Genomic DNA, 14,668 nt, shown 5'->3' on the forward strand with positions numbered 1-14,668 from the left:
TGTTAGACACAGGTGTTCCAGGCGCAGTCTCTGGTTTGGGGCCACAGAGCTCTTTTGCCTTTTGGTCCAGTATTCTGGATGCGGTTATAAATAGCAGGCCAGTAGGAATTGCAGAGGTCATGATATGCATCAGATGAAGGAGCCAGGGTTCGGAGGGCCTGGATAGGCTGGGACTTTGAGATCAAGTCCAAGAAGATGAACTGCCGTGGTTCTAGTGTAAGTGGTATTAGGGCACACTACTGGCTCAGTTCAAGGTGGCAGAGTCACAGCCGAGGACTGGTGTGTGTTGAGCATGGAAGGGATTTTGGGGGTCTCAGCTGACCCCAACCTGCATAATCAGAAGGCGGGGGTGACCTCAGACTGAGGTGCACACGGGGCAAAGCGGGCCCTCTGCTGCCTGCCTGGGACTTGGCCTGGAGTCTCACCCATCCCTGGCTCCCCGTTCCAGGAGAGACATGGGAACCAAGAAAGGTCCAGGAGCAAGAACAGAACGGCGTCTGAAAGCCACTCACATGGGGCTACTTCCCCTAGAAGGCAAGGGAGCACATTGCTGCCAACTTCCAATTTGCTGGGGAGTCAGGGAGGCCATGGAGAACCTTTGTGAAGGTGGTGTGGGCCCCAGCCTCCAATCTGCTGCTTAGCGCTACCTTTGGGCATGTTGATTACTCTCTCTGAGCCTCAGTGCTAACTGTGAGATGGGGCTAACCCATCTCTCAGAACTGTCATGGACACTAAATTAGCAAACACCTTTGCACCATGCCTGGAGAAGGCAGGCCCCGGTAGCCCCCCGCAGTCTGTAAACCCTGGCGCCATGTGTGCTCACTTAGTGGTGTCTCAGGTGTGCCGGGATTGAGCAGCCATGGCTGGACCAGTGCTCTCACCAATGCACGCCATGGCGTATAAAACCCGAGGAGGGTTAGAAGAACAGTTGAAAATACTGAGCCCATGGATTTAATCATTGCACCCTAAACAGAACCTTGTTCCCTGCCACCATGGGTCCATTATAGACAGGAACTGCCCATTATAGATGGGACAGTGAGGCCCCAGTTTGGAGAGCATTGGAGGGAAAAATTGGATTTCACCCATCCATATCCCCAGGCCTTGCAGGGAAGCCAGCACATGGTGGGGATTCATGTTGATCAAATGGAGAGAACAAAGCACTGCAAAAAAGATAAATTAATAAAAATGACCCATGAGACAAGCAAGGTGGTGCATACCTGTGTTCCCAGTGCCTGGGATGCAGGTTCGAGGACAGCCTCAGCAACTTAGACCCTCAGCAATTTAGTAGGACCCTGATTCAAAATAAAAAATAAAAGCAAGCCGGGTGTGGTGGCTCATGCCTGTAAGAACAGCATTCGGGAGGCTGAGATAGGAGGATCACGGTTCACAGCCAGCCTCAGCTACTTAGTGAGGCCTTTGTAACTCAGTGAGACCCTGTTTCAAAATAAAGAATATAAAATAGGGCTGGGGGGTGTTGCTCAGAGAGAATGCCCCTGGGTTCCACCCTCAGTATTGCAAAAAATAATAAATAAAAACTAAAAAATAAAAGGAACTGGAAGTGTAGCTGGGAAATAGAATACCCCTGGGTTCAATCCCCAGTGCCCCAGAAATAAAAAGGGCTAAGGGTGTAGATTAGAGCTAGAATGCCCCTAGGTTCAATCCCAGTACCAAAAGAAAAGAAGAGAAGAGAAAAGAGAAAGACTTGTAAAGGTGTCGCAAGGCACAGGCCACCTCTGCTTGCAGAGACTATGCAGGACCTCATGTTCTGATAGGAGGCCCGGCAAAGCCCCACATGGCTGCCGTTTTGCTCCGGGCCTGGATTTGAAGCAATGGTCTCTAATTTGGGACAGACGTCCTGGCTGTCTGCCTCGTACCCCTCCCTAGGGATGCAGGGACTGCGTCCACCCTCGCATCCCTCTGCGCTCTTGCTGGACCTGGGTGCCTAGAGGTGAGGTTTCTCTTCGAGTCTTCCCCACTGCCTCATTTGTGGAGGAGTTTTCTGGAAGCTTCTGGTCAGGTGTCAGTCCACAGGTTGCAGCCTCAGATGGACCTGCCCTTGAGGACACAGTCCACGTGGCTAGGAAGGGGTCCTCTGATAGCTCCAGGGGTGCCCAGGACAATCTGCGTACGCCTTCACCTGGACCAAGGCTGGTGCTGGCCGAGAAAGGGGCTGCTCAGAGCAGAGACCCAGAGCCTTCCTGTCCCAGTTGGGGTCACAGTGCAGACCCGATGAAGCCACCAAGCTGCCACCAAGTGCCACAGTGCAAACGGGCGGCCCGTCGCTGTGCTCTGGAGACTGGAACTACCACCCAGTGGGCGGGCAGACGCCAGCAAGTGCAACCCCTATTGATAGCCCAGTGGCAAAATGATCATTTGAGCTCTGGCACCGTACCAGCCGGGCTTGTTGTTTTGGTCCTCTCCTGAATCCTGGGTGGCCTAGTCTAACTTCTCCAGCCCTCTGATCCAAGTTCTGGTTTTAGCACTGCAAGCTGTGTGTCCTGAGGCAGGTCACTTTACATCTCTGGTCCCCAGCTGCTTGATCTCTAAAATGTGAGCAAGGATCCCTGCCCTGTCCCCCTCGTGGGCTTTTAAGTAAAGCCACCAAAAGGGAAGCCTCGTCCCCACTGTGGCCTGCTTTGCCCATAGGAAGGGTTTCATCCTGCTACTGCTGGGAACTTTAAAAGAAAAAGAAAGTGTCTCTCTTACATGAGGGGAGGAGGAAAAGGAAAACCTAATGAAAACAGGACACAGACTTTGTTTAAAAGAAAGTTTCATGTCACAGTCACATGTCTGCAGCTCGTACGAGCCACAGTGGATCTTGGGGCTGAAGGCACACGTCCAGGAGCCTGTGCTGTGCGGCAGGGCCCGCGCTGTGACTCAGGGCCTGGCACCACCAGGCTGCCACGGGCAGAGCACGTGAAAGCCAAGGCACATGCAGGGCATGCGTTCAGTCACTGCACAACCATCTATTGAGCACCTGCTGTATACTGGGCTGAGCACTAGAGAAGCAGGGGAGAGTGGGCACAGTCCCTCCCGCAGCCCCTACCTGGGAAAGGACAGGGCTGGGCCCAGCAGCCGCACAAGCTCCTGCAGCCCCAGAGCCACCTCAGCGCCCCTCACCTCGCCTTCCCGGGAGCCCCTGGGCTCCCGTGTGCCCTGTGCAGTTGCCACACACACACACACACATACACACACACACACACACACGCATATATGTGTGTGCAACAGGCCCTGCCTCCCCAGCTCATGGCTGTTCAGAGACAGTGAACCCAGAGTGAGGATAGCACTTGAGGACCGTGAGAAGTGACAGCTAGACCTGACAGCCAGAAAGGAGACCAAGAGCCACAAAAGCGGCGCAGACCTCCAAGTACAGCCATCAGGGCCAGCTGGCATTTGGAGGACACGGGGGAATTACCAGGAGGCTGTTGCTGGATGCAGCGTCTACAGGCTTGGCTTGTAGTATCTCACTTTACGTGTGTGTGTGTGTGTGTGTGTGTGTGTGTGTGTGTGTGTGTTTATTTCCAGTACTGGGGATGGAACACAGGGGCATTCTACCTCCAACCTACACCCCCAGCCCTATTTTTTTATTCTTTATTTTGAAACAGTCTCACTAAGTTGCAAAGGGCATTACTAAAGAGTAGCTGAGGCTGTCCGGGAACCTCAATCCTCCTATCTCAGCCTCCCAAGTACTGGGATTACAAACCTGCACCACCACGCCTGGTCTCACTTAACTCTTGCACTAAGCAGAGCCTACTACTGCTGCTCAGCTGGATTATCCCCCCACCCCTTTTTTAGAAGGTCAAAAACCTATGTTTGGAAGAGTTTGTGTTTCATCAAAACTGACTAATGAGCTAAGCATGGTGGTGCATGCTTATAATCCCAGCATTTAGGAGGCTGAGACCAGAGGATGGCAGTTCACGGACAGCCTCAGCTACTTCGTGAGGCCCTCTGCAACTTAGTGAGACCCTGTTTCAAAATAAAGAATAAAAAAATAAGGCAGGGGATGTAGCTTGGAGGTCAAATGCCCCTGGATTCCATCCCCAGACTTGCAAAAAAAAAAAAAAAAAAACTGATTAATGTTCAAAGCAAAACTTACTGTCAATTCACACGGACCACAGGTCTGTTTTCTGAAAAACTCACTCACAGGATCGGCTCCCCCAGGACAGCTGCAGGTGAGAGTGCAGCCACAGCTGCAGCCCTGCCCCAGCTCCATTCATCAGCTCAGGTGTTTGTCCTCAGGAGTACAACAGCCTGCCTTTGTGTCTCAGGGAGAGCTCTCCTGGCCTCTCTCCAGGCCCAGCGCAGCTTCCTAAACACACCTCCCTGATAAGTGGGGCATCTTCCTGCCTCGGCCATTTAAGGTTAAGAAGGCATCCTAAAAGGTTCCTTGCTTTGTTTTACTAAGAAAAGAGGGGAGCTTCAAAAATGGACCTTGAATCTTATTCCTTTGACTGACTGGCTGTATTCAGAGACAAATTCCTCAGTGTCTGGGCCTAAAATTCTTCATCTATAAAATTAAGTTCATAGCACACACCTCATGGGTTACAGTGAGGACAGAGTGTTACCCCTAAACAGCCAAGCACACAACAGGGCTCAGTCTCTGCGAGTTCCCATTGGTAAAGACGAGAATTCTGGGGTCTCACGGGATCTACCACTGTGTTTCCCTGTGTTCAGAAGCCTAGTCCCCATCAAGATCTGGCATGATTCATTTGTTTGTTTGTTTGTTTTTAGTCCTGGGGTTCAAATCTAGGGACATTCTATCTCTGAGCTACATCCACAACCCTTTTTTATTTTTATTCTGAAACAGGGTCTTGCTAAGTCGTGGAGGCTGGCCTTGAACCATCAATCCTCCGGCCTCGGCATGTGCCCATGACTGGCCAATCTTTTCCCTTGGAGCAAAAGTTTCTAGGGACTAAACTGTTCATCAGAGGGAAACCCAAGAGAATACCTGCTTTTGTTCAACAGAGCTTTTGTTAGGTGACTGAAATAGGAGAGTTTCCTGGGTCTCCCAGAAAATTTTGTTGGGGGCAACTGTATAATATAGTTCTGGGGAAAAAATGGCCATGATCTGAGCTTGAGGTACAAAGAGTAGTGTCAGGATGAGGGAGGTGGAGGTCCTCCATCACGGGAGGCGCCTGAAGGGTGGGCAGTGGGGTCGTTGCCTGGAGAGAGTCCAGGCTCTCAGTCAAGAGCCTTCGCTCCCGAGTGGTGGAGGCCACAGAGCTGGGATGAGTGTACATTGGGGAGCCGACCTGTGACCCGCGCTTTCCCTGTCAAAGGCTCCACGCTGAGGGCTGGGCTTTCCCGGTGAGGAGTTTTGGAGCAGGATGTGGGGACGAGAGGAGGGGCCTCCATCTCTCTCACCAACAGAGCTATCAGGAGCTCCAGCCACGCTGCCTTGGATTGACCTCGGTGCAGTGGCCAGAGCCTCCCGGGGAGCCTGGAGGCTGCTCTCTCCACATCCTCCTGGGCTGGCGCTCACCCTGTTCTAGTCCAAGCGACACTAGGGTGGGACATTGTTTCTCAGCATGTCCTACTGTGAAGGCACTGCCTGATTGTTTAGGATCCTCATCTCTAAGCCCTGCAATCACTGTGGGAATGTGACCCAGACCACCTTATTTTGGACCTAGTCTTGATGACACGTCTATAAAGAACTTTCTGCATGTATCTAAGTTATTAAAAGTATACTATTCCTTAAAAAGGTACAAAATAATGCCAGTAGAAAATGAAAGCCAAAAAGAGGTGCATTGGAACATTCTGGTGACCGTAGATAAGAAGCAGGCAGGGTGATTTTGAGCCTTGAAGTTGATAGACCCAGGTCCCAGGGCTGACTGTACTCCCTGCTGTGTGACTTTGGCAAAGTTACTTTCCCTTTCTGATTTTTGGTTTCTTTGTCTCTAGAATGAGGATAATAAACCCTGCCCTGGCCACCTCCCAGGGTGCATGTGAGTGGCAATCATATGAGATATGTTGTGAACACACGAGCATGCAGGGCCTTTTTTAGGATCTGAGCTTATACACTTCACACTGTGGGTGAAGCTTCAGAGATTTCTCAGTTTGCAAAGTGACATCTTAAATAAACTACCCACTCAGATAAAATGGTCTTGACCCCTTGGAAAGTGCTGCTCCTGGGTTATGTTTTAAGGCATGACCTCAGCTTTCAATAAGGGTCTATACACACACACACACACACACACACACACACTTAGGAAGTCTGTTTGTTGTAGACACGGTGTTGATACCATGCTGGCTATCCTCTCTGTAAGGCATACTTTAGGTCTAAAGACTAGAAAAGACTTTGCTTTTCCAAACAACTGGTATATTTTTCTCCTTATTGATAACGAGAGCTCTATCGACCTTTTCTCTTGGGCCTCTAGGAGGCTCATGGTGAAAGAAGCAGCTTCATCATGCACAGGGTTAGAGCCTTTGATATGTTATCTATATACTGTTCCCTTTACCATCTGAGAACTTGTTCTAAGCCCCTGTGTTTTCATTTTGTTCAGTATATATTGTTTTATTAAACATATCACCCATAAACTATCTTAGGTCCTTTGAGAGGTAATGCGGAGGAGATGAAGATGTCCTAGGAAAAGTAATAAATCGGGGGGAAGAGGAAGGCCACATCCCCTCCCGCGTCCTCCGGGCACAAGCCTTGAGCGAGTATCTGGCCGGCGCCTCACCGTGCCCATCTGTTGCAGGCCTTTGAAGAGAACATGTACGGCAGCAAGTACCAGTGGATCATCCCCGGCTGGTACGAGCCCTCCTGGTGGGACCAGGTGCACACGGAAGCCAACTCGTCCCGCTGCCTCCGCAGGCATCTCCTCGCTGCCATGGAAGGCTACATCGGCGTGGACTTCGAGCCCCTGAGCTCCAAGCAGACCAAGACCATCTCAGGCAAGGTCAGTGCCGCGGTTTACCCATCTCAGCCCCTGGGTTCGTCTTCTCCAGTCATCTCATTTGATGGTGTTGGTAAAAAGATGCACATAACTGTCCCGGATGTTGTTGTGTGACTTTGAGCAAATTTCTTAACTTCTCTGAACCTCGTGTGCCGGCAAGAAGGGGTTAGCCGGCCTCCTCTAGGGAACCGTGAGAATCAGATGAGGTAAGATGCTTTGCAGCCGCAGGACACAGTAGACGTGTGAGAGGTGACCTCAGAGCCCCTCAAGCTCTGCCAGGGCTTCCTCCGGGGCTCCTCTGACCTGGATACCACCTGGGTCTCACTGAGGCCTGGGTCACACCAATTCTCCCCAGGAGGAGTGGGAAGGCCCCGGAGCAGCCGTGGGGAAGCCGGTGCTGCAGACCCCCCGCTTGACCTCTTCCCAGAGAGAGCTGGGCTCCATTCTCTGTCCCCGCCCTGTGGGGGGTGACAAGGCGCCTCGCACATCGCAGGGTGGCCAGCGTGGTGCAGCCCCTTGGTTCCGTCACAGCTGGATACCATAGCAAGGGTCCACACAGGGCTCATCCACCCTGTCCTGCTTATCTCTGGGGCTGTGCCATGACCTGGAAAGATGGTACATGGGACAGTTCTGCAAAAGGGCAGCATTCTTTACCCACAGACATTTTATAAACACTGGAGGTGGGCGGCCCTGGGGCGCCACACCCGCCGTCATCTCTAACACGCAAGGGCTTGCGTCTCTCCTGTCTTCCTGGTACTCATCGAGTTAAAATTCTCTCCCTGACCCCAGGGAAAGTTCTTACAGACCCAACTTCATCTCAGGAAAAAGCTTCATAATCAAGTGCACATACATAATTTTATTCATTATTTAATCTCAATCAGAGCCGACTCCACATAAATGATTTATCGATTTGTCAAAAACCAGCAAATCATTAGGACACGTTTCGTAAACAACTCTTTAGATCATGTTGGCACCTGGTGAGAAAGTGCTGAAAGGCGCGTTTTCATACCCAAATCAATGCAGAGATTTAAAAAAAAATGTGCTCGAGATGTTGAAAAGCGAGCGGAATAACTCATTCTGGTAAATGTTATTGTAAGCGTGTCAGTGTTTGCAATCTATCAACATACTTGGGTCCAGGAATACCCTCTATTTTCATCTAAAAAGAGTATAAGATTTGAGAAAAATACAAACACTAAGAAAAAAGTCTGCAAAAGCAGACAGGGTAATGACTGACTAACGTGAGAAACCAAGGAAGATGTTGGGTGCGGTGGCGGACCCTGTGGCACCCAGAGGTGTCCTTCCTCGGTAGTGGATTTCTTTTCTTCTCTTTTTATTGTTTGTTTGTTTGTTTGTTTGTTTGTTTGTTTGTTTGTTTTTGGTGGTGGTACTGGGGATTGGACCCAGAGGCATTCTTTTTTTTTTTTTTGCAGTACCGGCCCTATTTTTTATCTATATTTTTTATCTATATATTTTATCTATATATTTTTATCTATATTTTTATCTATATTTTGGAACAGAGTCTCACTGAGTCTCACAGCACCTCACTAAGTAGTTGCTGAGACTGTCCACAAACCACGATCCTTCCTGTCTCGGTCTCTCAAATGCTGGGATTACAAGCAGGCACTATCACGCCCAGTGCCATACTACCTTCAAGCTACAACCCAGCCATTTATTTATTTATTTATTTATTTATTTATTTATTTATTTATTTATTTATTATTTGAAATGGAGCCTCACTAAGTTGCTGAGGGTTTCACTGAGTTGCTGAGGCTGGCCTCAAACATGCGATCCTCCTGTCTTAGCCTCCCAAGTACTTGTGCCGCCATACGCTGCTCCTTGTTCTCTACAGATGGGTAAACTAGAAGACAGAAAGGAAAGGAACACAGCCAGGGTCACAGCAGGGGGTTGCAAAGTTGCCCCTAAAATGCTATGTCCACATATCCTGTTTCTTACACCTGGGAATGGGACTTTGTCAGGAAAGAGACCATTTGCAGAAGCCATTAACTTAGGACTTGAGAGATGATTTCCTGGGTTTCCCAGGGCAGGCCCTTGACCCGGTGACTAGGGTCTCTATAAGAGAAAGACGGGAGATTGGACACAGAGAAGGCCACGCGAGGCAGAGGCAGGGGCGGAGGGGTGTGTCTAAGGAAGCGGAGCAAGGCGCAGCCACAGGCAGGCTGAACCTCCCCGGGGTCTCTAGGCTGTTTTTCCAGCGGCCCTGTGAATCTAACTTGCCCACCCAGCAGGTCAGGGGCACAGCGGGGGGCCTGAAGCCAGGACTCCCGGTTCCAGATTGGTGTCCCCTCTCCCTGCCGGGCTGTGAGGTGCTCAGCCATGCATCTGAATTGGCCTTTGCAACTCAAGGAGACCCTGTTTCAAAATAAAGAATGCAAAATAGGGCTGGGGGTATAGCTTGGAGGTAGAATACCCCTGGGTTCCATCCACAGTACTACAAAAGTAATAATAAATAAATAAATAAACAAACAAACAAACAAATAAGAATTGACCCCCTGGGCCACCTCATCGGGCTTGCTGGTGAGCAGCCTGAGGGGCCCCTGGATCTGGTGGCCAGGAGCTCCCGGTTGTCCCACCACAGGATGACCCCGTGGCTCAGCAGGGCTTGTCCTCCCACATCTCCTCACCAGGGTGCGGCTGCGCGGGTGACCCTGAGTCCCTTGCAGCTCAGCTTGGGCCTCTGAGACACAGGGTGGCCACTGAGCATAGCTGTAGGGCTGGGTGGAGTCACACTGCAAGTTCCCAGGACAAAGATGATTCTGGGTGTGAATCACAGAACCACAGCACAGCCATCCCAGGTCTGCCGGCCCTCTTCCAAAGCTGTGGAGTATCCGGGTGACAGCCTCATTTTTCCCGCTGGAGTTTCCCCACACGGAAGCCCAGCGGCCAACGCTGTCTCCAGAGGCTCCGGAGCACAGCCGCCAGCCGCAGCGCCCAGCCGCTCTGCTCCCGCAAAGTGACTGTTGACGCTGGTGGTTACAAGGGTCACCTCTCATTTTTCAAAGTCCTGTTGAATTTGTTTCCATTGTGAACCTTGACAACTCCAGACAGCGCTAGGCCAAGGTGGCCACGGACAGCTCAGGAGCTGGGAAGCAGCCCCCCTCCACAAAGGCCGCTCATTCCCTGGAGGAGGTTGCGGGTTTCTGGTGTGGGGGAAGGGGTGAGTCATGGGGGTCTGCGGGGGAGATGCGGGGGATCCCAGGAGTCAGACTCTGTGCTGCGACTCTGCCCACCTTCCCCGCGGGTGCCTCTGCACCCCGGGCTGCTCGGTCCTCTCCCTCCCGGCTGGGCTGGTTTTCTCCCCCATTCATACCTCTCTTCTTCCTTCAGCCTCAGTAACACAACTCTGATTTTTAACTGGGTATGTTTGCCACGCCACTAAAAATGTACATTTCCCAGCTTCCCGTGCGAGAGTGATATGGCCAGGATTCTAAGTTTGGCCAATGTAATATAAATAGAAATAGAATACTTCTGGAAAGTCTCCTTTAAGGGAGAAATAAACTCATCTAAGTCACTGATTATTTGTTTGTTGTTACATGCAGATGAACCTAAGAATGACAGTGATGTTGGGTGAGTCATATAATCGTCCCTTTTGTTTCTCGTCTGTAAAACTGGGGCAATGATATCTTTTCGACAGATGTGTGAGGAGTCGATGAGGTTGTACAGTAGAGAGTATCCTACCCAGTGTAATGCACACAGTAGGTGTGCAGTAGGTTTTAGTTCTCTTTCTTCATCAAGATTAGAGCCGGGCGTGGTAGCGCACGCTTGTAAACCCAGCATTTGGGAGGCTGAGACAGAAGGATTGTGCAGGTTCGAAGCCAGCCTCAGCTACTTAGGGTGGCCCTTTGCAACTCAGTGATACGCTGTTTCAAAATAAAGGATAAAAAATAGGGCTGGAGGTGTCGCTTAGAAAAAGAATGCCCCCAGGTTCCAACACCAGTACTGCAAAAGAAAGAAAGAAAGAAAGAAAGAAAGAAAGAAAGAAAGAAAGAAAGAAAGAAAGAAAATGAAAGAAAGAAAGAAAGAAAGAAAGAAAGAAAGGAAATGAAAGAAAGAAAGAAAGAAAGAGAAAAAGAAGGAAGGAAGGAAGGAAGGAAGGAAGGAAGGAAGGAAGGAAGGAAGGAAGATTAGAGTCACCTTAGCCAGGCATAGTGGTGCACATTTGTAATCCCAGCACTTAGGATGCTAACACAAGAAGAACGCAGGTTTGAGACCAGCCTCAGTGATTTAACAAGGCTCTTAGCAACATAGTGAGACCCTGTTTCAAAAGAAAAATGTTTAAAAAGAGATAGGGGTGTATCTTGGGGATGGAATGCCTCTGGGTTTAATCCCTAGGAAAACATGCACGCGCGCACACTCACGCGCACACGCACGTGCCCACACGGCCTCAGAGTTGACTCAGTTCAGTTGTAGCGTTCTGTGTCTTCAATGACAGAAGTAGTAAAATAAGTTTATAGCCCAAGTTGTGTGAGGTGAGGGGCAGCAGAAGATATTCAGATTACTTTTGATTTTTTAGTTTTAAAATTTAAGGAGAACGCTCATGTAACCACCAGCCAGATCAGGGGGAAAAAAGAACTTTACTAGCAACCCAGAAATACCCTTGAGCCCTGTCCCTGTTGACACCCACCAGCAGTGGCAGCCATTCTCCAGCCTCCTTTGCCATACTGATACCTAAAGTGGAACTTGAAATAAATGAAGTCGCCACAGCATGTATCCTTTGGGGCCTTCCTTCCCTCTTTCATACAGCACTGGGTTGGTGAGATTCATCGATGTGGAAGTTTTTTCCATTCTCACTGCTCTATAGTATTCCACTGTGTGAATGTAATACAGTTAACTCTTTCTTCTGTGAGCGGACACTTGACTTTCTTAGTTTGCAGCAGTTATACATGTGCTGCTGTGAACATTATTGGACACCTCTAGATGAGCAGATGTACTTTGAAATCCCGTCCCTGTAGTATTTAAATGTTCTGAACTGTCCAGCCACTTTTGATAGTATCTTCAGATTTAGACTGCATTGCTCTTTCTGGTAATTATTCCAGTTCACCCTTTCATAATTCCCATCTTCTGTCTTTGCTGTGGTTTCCTCAATCTTCCCTTGTTTGCTGCAAGATCTTGTACCAGAACCCATGGGGCAGAAGCACAGGTGTGATATTTATTGACTTTTATCTTCTTACTCAGTTTATAGTTTTGGCATTCTCTGTCTTCAATTATTAATGAGGGTAAGATTTGGAATAGAATAACTATGAAGCACCAGGCTCAGTGGCACATGCCCATCATCCTAGCAGTTGAGAGGCTGAGACAGAAGGCTGGCAGGCTCAAAGATAGCCTCAGGCCGGGCGCGGTGGCGCACGCTTGTAATCCCCGCCCTTGGGAGGCAGAGACAGGAGGATCGCGCAGGTTTGAAGCCAGCCTTGCTGGTGTAAGAGACCCTGTTTCCAAATTTAAAAAATATAAAAATAGGTGTCTGGGAGTGTAGCCCAGAGGTAGACGGGTTTCCAGGAATCCCAGTACCACCAAGAGAGAGAGAGAGAGAGAGAGAGAGAGAGAGAGAGAGAGAGAGAGAGAGAGAGAGAGAAGGACTGACTTAGCAACTTAGTGAGATCCTGTTTCAAAATAAAAAGGGTTGGGGGTGTAGCTTAGAGGTAGAATGCCCTTGGGTTCAATTTTCAGTACAATAAAAATAAAAAATAAAAAATAGCTAAAGCTATTTAATATAGTTTGGGAAATTTGGGGGGGGGGCTAATTTAAATATAGCCAGCTACCTCAAAGCCCTGTAAATGGAGTACTTAATGAACAGATATTATTTACTTTAATAGAAACTACCCAAGACCATGAATATGCTTTTCTATTTTGTCTTTTAGAAGCTTTGTTATTTTATTTTTCACATTCAGATCTACACTCCACCTGGAATTTATTTTGTATATGGTATGAGGTAAGGATCCAGATTCCTTGTCTTCTTTTTTACATGGCTGTCTAATTGACCCAGCATCATTTATTGAAAAGGCCATCTTTCCCCACACTGTGTCACTGAATTACCTTTGTCATAAGTCAAAGAGCTTTGTATATATGGTTCTATTTCTATTCATTACCTTTCCATTTGTTTGCCTAGGATTTTTTCCCCACTAAGACACCTTAACTTCCTTAGCGTTATGCAATTATTATGCTTCTGATATTGATCCTCCATCTCAGTTCTTCTTCAAGATGGCCTTAGCGATTCTTACCCTTTTGCATCTCCGTATGCTCTTCTTAATCTGCTTGTCGATTTATATAACATACAAACCTGCTCTAGTTTCTACCAGAATTTTACTGAGTCTATAGGCCAATTTTAGGGGAACCTGACATCTTAGTAATACAGTCCTATAATTCATAGTTTTTTATCCCTGCATTTTCTTAGGTATTTTTTAATTGCTCCCAGAAGTGTTTTATAAATTTTCTGGGTAGATTTCTTGCACATATTTTGTCTGGTTTATTTCTAGGTATTTGCTGTGTCTTGATGAATATCCCTGGTGTGCCTTGCTATTGGGCGCATACTTAGGGATGGAATTTCTGAGTCACAAGGTGAGCATATGTTCAGATCCAGAAGACACCGCCAAACAGCTTTCTAACGTGGTTAGACCAGTTTACACACCCACCAGCAGTGAGTGAGACTTCCAGTTGGTCCACACGTTCACCAACATTTGGTGTCGCTTGCTTTTAATTTTAGCCAGTGTAGTGGGTGTGTGGCGGTATCTTGTTTTAGTTTCAATTTGAATTTCCGTGAGAGCTAATGAAGTTGGGCCATCTCTTCATGACTTTACTGGGCATTTTGATAATCTCTTTTGTATTGCCTGTTTAAGTCTTTTGCCCGTTTTTTCTTTGGGGTTCTCTACTTTTTTCCTATTGATTTGCAGTTCTTTTCTTTTTTTCTTCTTTTTTTTCTCCTACTCAAGGGTGGTTTTGAATGTAGAAAATCTTTTTACATTCTAGATATGAATCCTTTAGCACTTGTATGAATCTCTTTCATCTTCTTTCAGTCTTTTTCCTATCTTTTAACTCTCTTGATAAATTTCAATAAATAGAATTTTTTAATTTTAATGTAACCCCTCTCAGTCTTCTAGGTGATTAGTATATTTGTGTCCTATTTAAGCATTCTTTGCCCACCCAAGCTCATGAAGGTATTTTTTAATCTTTTCTTTAAAAAAATTCGTTATACTTTTCACATTTACATACAGAATTTACATAAACTGAATTTATATATGGTCTGAAATAAGATCAAAATTATTTTTTATGAACTTTCAATTGATTCAGGGCCATTTACTGAAAGGGTCATTATCCTCTACCCACCGCCCATACAGCATCATGGTAGAGAATGTAGATCTATCCCAGGGCTTTCTATTATCCTCCATTGGCTGTGGGCTCTTTTTTATATATATAGTACTGGGGATTGAACCCAGAGGCATTCTACTTCCAAGCTACACCGCTATCCCTTTTTAAAATATTTTTGTTTTGAAACAGGGCCTCACTAGGTTGCTAAGAGTCTCACTACACTGCTGAGGCTGGCCTCGAAACTGCAATTCTCCTGTCTCCGTCTCCCAAGTACTGGGATTACAAGTCTGTGCCAACATGCCCAGCTATATGCCTGTCTTTTAACCAATACTATACTTTTGGTGTTAATGAACAAAGTTTTCTAATAAAACCTGATCCCTGGTAGTGTAATTCCTTTGTCTTTGTTGTTCTTCATTGGGATTTCCTTGGGTGGTCCTGGCCCTGATGTCATT

At 47.8% G+C, this 14,668-nt stretch overlaps 1 protein-coding gene across 1 annotated transcript in view; it reads left to right on the top strand.

The window, feature by feature from the left end:
- GABBR2 (gamma-aminobutyric acid type B receptor subunit 2) overlaps positions 1-14,668 on the top strand; it is a gene marked incomplete at both ends in the record, with an annotated part of 372,345 nt that overhangs the window by 214,298 nt on the left and 143,379 nt on the right. The window contains one exon of the mRNA XM_080708508.1: positions 6,699-6,899. Coding sequence (XP_080564634.1) covers positions 6,699-6,899 — 201 coding nt within the window. The remainder of the gene's footprint in view (positions 1-6,698; positions 6,900-14,668) is intronic.

Source organism: Muscardinus avellanarius (assembly GCF_963383645.1).
Source record: "Muscardinus avellanarius genome assembly, chromosome: 13".
NCBI lineage: Eukaryota > Metazoa > Chordata > Mammalia > Rodentia > Gliridae > Muscardinus > Muscardinus avellanarius.